This window comes from Coturnix japonica, unplaced genomic scaffold (assembly GCF_001577835.2).
Source record: "Coturnix japonica isolate 7356 unplaced genomic scaffold, Coturnix japonica 2.1 chrUnrandom489, whole genome shotgun sequence".
Classification (NCBI taxonomy): Eukaryota; Metazoa; Chordata; class Aves; order Galliformes; family Phasianidae; genus Coturnix; species Coturnix japonica.
The window spans coordinates 67,635-75,252 of record NW_015439884.1 but is presented as its reverse complement, the minus strand read 5'-3'; the positions used below and the strand labels follow the sequence as shown (position 1 = coordinate 75,252).

The 7,618-nt window shown below is 50.4% G+C and overlaps 1 protein-coding gene across 1 annotated transcript in view; it reads right to left on the bottom strand.

The window, feature by feature from the left end:
- LOC107307130 (glycogen phosphorylase, muscle form-like) overlaps window positions 1-7,618 on the bottom strand; it is a 19,709-nt gene that overhangs the window by 10,320 nt on the left and 1,771 nt on the right. Inside the window, exons 4-7 of the mRNA XM_015850573.1 lie at window positions 7,415-7,510; window positions 5,865-6,008; window positions 2,220-2,312; window positions 95-241 (exon numbers count right to left, since the gene is read on the bottom strand). Coding sequence (XP_015706059.1) covers window positions 95-241; window positions 2,220-2,312; window positions 5,865-6,008; window positions 7,415-7,510 — 480 coding nt within the window. The remainder of the gene's footprint in view (window positions 1-94; window positions 242-2,219; window positions 2,313-5,864; window positions 6,009-7,414; window positions 7,511-7,618) is intronic.

The following is a 7,618-nucleotide window of genomic DNA, read 5'->3' as shown; positions in this document are numbered from 1 at the left end:
ATAGAGCCTCATGTCCGCCCCATAGAGCCCCATAGAGACCCATAGATCCCCATAGACCCCATGTCCGCCCCATAGAGCCCCATTGTTTCCATACATCAAGGAACCTCCTGTTGATCTCGTAGATGATCTCGAGGTGCCGGGGCAGCAGCGCCTCCAGGAGCCCGACCGGCCACCGCTCCAGCGCCTCCGGCAGCACCGTGTGGTTGGTGTATGCGCATGTGCGGACTGTGATGTCCCACGCCTACGTGTGGGGCAGACCCATAGAGACAATGACCCATAGAGACACTGACCCATAGAGACAATGACCCATAGCAGTAATGACCCATAGCGGCAATGACTCATAGCACTGACCCATAGAGACACTGACCCATAGCGGTAATGACCCATAGCCCTGCCCCATAGCATCCCCATAGCTCACATGCGAACCGTGATGTCCCACACCTACGTGTGGGGCAGACCCATAGAGACAATGACCCATAGAGACACTGACCCATAGCACTGCCCCATAGCACTGACCCATAGAGACACTGACCCATAGTGGTAATGACCCATAGAGACACTGACCCATAGCAACTGTGACCCATAGCCCTGCCCCATAGCAGCCCCATAGCACGTGCGAACCGTGATGTCCCATGCCTACATGTGGGGCAGACCCATAGCGGTAAGGACCCATAGAGACACTGACCCATAGCGGCAATTACCCATAGCCCTGCCCCATAGCGGCAATTACCCATAGCCCTGACCCATAGCGGCTATGACCCATAGCACTGACCCATAGCAGTAAGGACCCATAGAGACGCTGACCCATAGCCCTGCCCCATAGCAGCCCTGCCCCATAGAGACACTGACCCATAGCACTGACCCATAGCAGTAAGGACCCATAGAGACACTGACCCATAGCCCTGCCCCATAGCAGCTCTGACCCATAGAGACACTGACCCATAGTCCTGCCCCATAGCAGCTCTGACCCATAGAGACACTGACCCATAGCCCTGCCCCATAGAGACACTGACCCATAGCACTGACCCATAGCGGTAAGGACCCATAGCAGCTGTGACCCATAGCCCTGCCCCATAGCAGCCCCATAGCGCACGTGCAAACCGTGATGTCCCACGCCTAAATGTGGGGCAGACCCATAGCGGTAAAGACCCATAGCGGCAATGACCCATAGAGACACTGACCCATAGCAGCTGTGACCCATAGCCCTGCCCCATAGCAGCTGTGACCCATAGCAGCCCCATAGCGCACATCCGCACTGCGATGTCCCACACCTACATGTGGGGCAGACCCATGGAGGCTCAGACCCATAGCAGCCCCATAGCAGCTCTGCCCCACAGCAACCCTGCCCCATAGCAGACCCATAGCAGCCCCACAGCACCCCATAGTGCCCCATAGCGCCCCATAGCAGCCCCATAGCAGCCCTATAACACCCCATAGCGCCCCATAGCACCCCATAGTGCCCCACAGCAGCCCCATAGTGCCCCATAGCAGNCAGCCCCATAGCAGCCCTATAACACCCCATAGCGCCCCATAGCACCCCATAGTGCCCCACAGCAGCCCCATAGTGCCCCATAGCAGCCCCATAGCACCCCATAGTGCCCCATAGCGCCCCATAGCACCCCATAGTGCCCCACAGCAGCCCCATAGCGCCCCATAGCACGCCACAGTGCCCCATAGCAGCCCCATAGCGCCCCGTAGAGCCCCATAGCAGCCCTATAGCGCCCCATAGCAGCCCTATAACACCCCATAGCAGCCCTATAGCACCCCATAGCAGCCCTATAACACCCCATAGCAGCCCTATAACACTCAATAGCAGCCCTATAGCACCCCATAGCACCCCATAGTGCCCCACAGCAGCCCCATAGCAGCCCCATAGCGCCCCGTAGCGCCCCATAGCAGCCCTATAACACACCATAGTGCCCCATAGCACCCCATAGTGCGCCATAGTGCCCCATAGTGCCCCGTAGCGCCCCATAGCAGCCCTATAACACACCATAGTGCCCCATAGCACCCCATAGTGCCCCATAGCAGCCCCATAGCACCCCATAGCGCCCCATAGCAGCCCTATAACAACCCATAGCAGCCCTATAGCACCCCATAGCACCCCATAGTGCCCCATAACAGCCCCATAGTGCCCCATAGCGCCCCATAGCAGCCCTATAGCGCCCCATAGTGCCCCATAGTGCCCCATAGCGCCCCATAGCAGCCCCATATCGCACCTTATCCCAGCCCAGCTTCTCCTCATCCACCAGGATGCGCATCAGCTCCGGGATGGCCAGGGACGGGTGCGTGTCGTTCAGCTGGATGGCCACCTACAACACGCGAGAACACGCGTGTAACACACGTGGAGCACACGGGGAACATGTGTGTAAAACACGTGATGAAAACACGTGTAATGGATGTGGGATACATGGGGAACACGCATGTAATGGACATGGAACATACGAGGAACACGCGTGTAACGGATGTGGGACACACAATGAACACGCGTGTAACAGACATGGAACACATAGGAACACATGTGTAAAACACGAGGAACAGACATGTAACAGACATGGAACATATGAGGAACACACGTGTAATGGACGTGGGAGACATGGGGAACACACGTGTAACACACATGGATCACATGGGAACACATGTGTAACAGACATGGAACACATGGGTGACATGTGTGTAAAACATATGAAGAACACGCATGTAACAGACACAGAACATAGAGGAACATGCGTGTAACATGTGGAACACACAGGGCACACACACACAAACCACATGCTACACGTATGTTACACGCATGTCACCTTATCAGGGAATGCCTTGAACTGTGTCCTGATGGGGTCACACACACAGGTATGTTACATGTATGTCACACACATTACATGTATGTTACATGTATGTTACATGTATGTTACATGTATGTTACACATATGTTCCATGTATGTTACACATATGTTCCATGCATGTTACATGTATTGTATGTTGCATGTATGTCACCTTATCCGGGAAAGCCTTGAACTGTGTCCTGATGGGGTCACACACACACATATTGCATGTATATCACACATATATAACACATTACATGGATGTTACACGTATGTTACATGTCACCTTATCAGGGAAGGCCTTGAAGTGTGTCCTGATGGGGTCACACACATGTATATATCACATATGTTACATGTATGTTACACGTACGTCACACATGTTACATGTATGTTACATGTATGTTACATGTATGTTACACAAATGCTACACGTATGTTACACATATGTCACCTAATCCGGGAAGGCCTCGAACTGTGTCCTGATGGGGTCACACACACACACATGTATATCACACATATATAACACACATGTTACATGTATGGTACATGTATTTCACACATATGTCACACGTATGTGATCACTGTATCCGGGAAGGCCTCGAACTGTGTCCTGACAGGGTCACACACACACATTACATGTATATCACATGTATATCATACATATATCTCACATATGTCACACGTATGTCACACGTATGTTATCACCTTATCAGGGAAGGCCTCGAACTGTGTCCTGACTGGGTCACACACACACACACACACACTCACATTACATGTATATCACACATATATCTCACATATGTTCCATGTATGTTACATGTATGTCACACGTATGTAATCACCTTATCAGGGAAGGCCTCGAACTGTGTCCTGATGAGGTTACACACACATTACAAACTAATATCACACACATTACACACACGTATGTTACATGTATGTCACATGCATGTCACATATGTTACACATATGTCACACGTATGTATGCCACCTTATCAGGGAAGGCCTCGAACTGTGTCCTGACTGGATCACACAGACACCACACGTATATCACACATATATCTCACATATATCTCATGTATGTTACACGTATGTCACACGTATGTAATCACCTTATCAGGGAAGGCCTCGAACTGTGTCCTGATGGGATCACACAGACACCGCATGTATATCCACACTATATTTCACATCATGTTAATGGTATGTTACAAACCACACATGTCCACGGTATGTAATCAGCGCTTCATCTGGGAGCCGCCTCCACGAACATCAGTGTCCCTAGCAAATCGACACGCGAACGACTCTCAACAAACACCACAAGCAGCATGGACCCCCCACACACACACACAACTTCAACGACACGCCATTAGTGTACTACTCGCCACTGTATAGACTCCAACACAATTATCTCCACATCAACTTGTAGCCGCCACACACACCACATGATGTCACAAGCCGTATGTAATCACCGCGGCAGGAAATTATCTGGGAAGGCCTCGAACTGTGTCCTGACTTGGGTCATACCCAGACACCACGTCACATGTACAGTGTAAATACCCGACACAGTGTGTACAGTGCGATGTTGACAGCGGTGATGTTTCAGTGTAGTGTAGAGTCACTCGTTTATGCTGGGAATGGCCTCGAACTTATGTCCTGAGGGTATCCATCATTCTGTGCGTGGTTCCACGGCGGCTCAGAGCATACACCACGATTTACCATGATATCACTGTATATCCACACATATATCTCACTATTATGTTACATCATTGTATGTTACAAGTATGTTCCATGTATGTATGTCACATGTATGTAATCACCTTATTGGGGGAGGCCTCAAACTGAGTCCTTGACGGGGTCAACAATCGAGACCAAACAGTTGCAGACACAAAACCCCATTACTTTGGTTAGTATCTCACACACGATGTGTACATGTATGTTAACACGTATGGTCACACGTATGTAATTCAACCTATATCGGGGAAGGGCCTCGGACTGTGTCCTGGATGGGGTTCACATGCAGGACAGCACCACTCACACCACACATTACATGCATCTTCACTGTATGTTACCACACATATCCAGCACACATGTTACATGTATGATTGTTACGTTGGTCAGACGTATGTAATTGCACCTTATGCAGGGAAGGCGCTGTCAAAACTGTGTGCTGAAGATGTCAACCCAACATTACAACTCATATCACGACCACATTAACAAGCACAGCGTATGCTTAAATGTATGTCAACAATGCATGTCACGCTTGTTACATGTATGTGACACGTATGTTATCACCTATCCGGGAAGGTCTTCGAACTAGTGTCTGACTGATTTCACACAGTGCACCACATTGTATGTGTACACACCACAGCACAATATGTTTGTTTACCATGTATGTAAACACGTATGTCACATGTATGTTACCCTAGTATGTAGGAGTATCACGCGTTATCGCGGGAAGGCCTGCGTACTGTGTGCCTTCATCTGGTATCCACACGACACAATGTATGTTTACAACACAGCACACACTATATGTATGTTCACATATAGTCACGATGTATGGTTACACGTATGTCACACGTATGTACATCACCTTATCTGGGAAAGGCCTCGCTGTGTCCTTACTGAGGGTCAAGCGCCACACACATAGTATGTTACACCACAGCACACACACTATATTGTAATGTTACCATATTCAGCATGTATGTTACACGTATGCGTCCAGCACGTATGTAATGCACGCTTATCTGGGAAGACGGCCATCGACTGTGTCGCTACTGGGTCCCCTATACAACGTTTGAGCACATGTATGTACAGGACACACAGCACATTATATGTTTGTTAGCACGATATATACATGTAGTGTGGCATATGGTCACACGTATGTATCACCTTATCTGGGAAGGCCTCGAACTGTGTCCTTACTGGGTCACCCACACACATGTATGTTACACACACACACACACTATATGTATGTTACACATATATCACATGTATGTTACACGTATGTCACACGTATGTCACACGTATGTCACACGTATGTAATCACCTTATCAGGGAAGGCCTCGAACTGTGTCCTTACTGGGTCCCTGCTGCCGAACTTGGCGGATTTGAACCTTCGTACGACGTCGTGCAGCGTCGCAGCCACCACAAAGTACTCCTGCTTCAGACGCAGCTCCTTGCCCTCAAAGAACTGCAATGATAGAGACCCATAGAGACCCATAGGGACCCATAGAGACCCATAGCGACCCATAGAGACCCATAGGGACACATAGAGACACATAGGGAACCATAGAGACCCATAGTGACCCATAGAGACCCATAGCAGCCACCACAAAGTACTCCTGCTTCAGACGCAGCTCCTTGCCCTCAAAGAACTGCAATGATAGAGACCCATAGCGACCCATAGAGACACACAGAGACCCATAGAGAGCCATAGAGACCCATAGAGACCCATAGTGAACCATAGAGACACATAGAGATCCATAGAGACCCATAGGGATCCATAGAGACCCATAGTGAACCATAGAGACACATAGAGACTCATAGAGACCCATAGGGAGCCATAGGGAACCATAGAGACCCATAGAGACCCATAGGGACCCATAGAGACCCATAGAGAGCCATAGGGACCCATAGAGACCCATAGGGAACCATAGAGACCTATAGAGACCCATAGAGACCCATAGCAGCCACCACAAAGTACTCCTGCTTCAGATGCAGCTCCTTGCCCTCAAAGAACTGCAACACAGACCCATAGTGACCCATAGAGACCCATAGCGACCCATAGAGACCTATAGGGATCCATAGAGACCCATAGAGACCCATAGAGACCCATAGAGACACATAGAGACCCATAGCAGCCACCACAAAGTACTCCTGCTTCAAACGCAGCTCCTTGCCCTCAAAGAACTGCAATACAGACCCATAGAGACACATAGAGACCCATAGAGACCCATAGCGACCCATAGAGACCTATAGGGATCCATAGAGACCCATAGAGACCCATAGCGACCCATAGAGACCCATAGAGAACCATAGAGACCCATAGCGACCCATAGAGACCCATAGAGACCTATAGCACAGCATTGCCCCATAGCTGCCCCATAGCAGCCACCACAAAGTACTCCTGCTTCAACCGCAGCTCCTTGCCCTCAAAGAACTGCAATGATAATGTGACCCATAGAGACCCATAGTGACCCATATCTGCCCCACACCGCCCCATATCTGCCCCATAGCACCTTGTATCACCCCATAGCGCCCCATATGTGCCCCATAGCACCCCATATTGCCCCATAGCGCCCCCTATTGCCCCATACCACCCCATATCTGCCCCATAGCACCTCATATCACCTCATGTCACCCCATAGCACCCCATAGTGCCCCATAGCGCCCCATATCCGCCCCATATTGCCCTATAGCACCCCATTTCTGCCCCATACCATCCCATATCTGCCCCATAGCACCTCATATCACCCCATAGCACCCCACAGCGCCCCATATCTGCCCCATATTGCCCCCTATGTGCCCCATATTGACCCCCATATGCCCCCCATTGCCCCCTATGTGCCCCCCATTGCCCCCCATGTGTTTACATACATTGTCATTGGGGTAGAGCACCCTGGAGATGTTCTCAGCCAGGTTCCTGTCCAGCACCGCCTGGATGTAATCGCCCACATTGACTGCGGGCACAGCCAATCAGAAGGGACGAACCAAACATTGACCGCGGGCGCAGCCAATCAGAGGGGCTGAGACAAAAACGAGGCGGGGGCTTTGTGGGAGAGGGGGCGGAGCTTAAAGGGG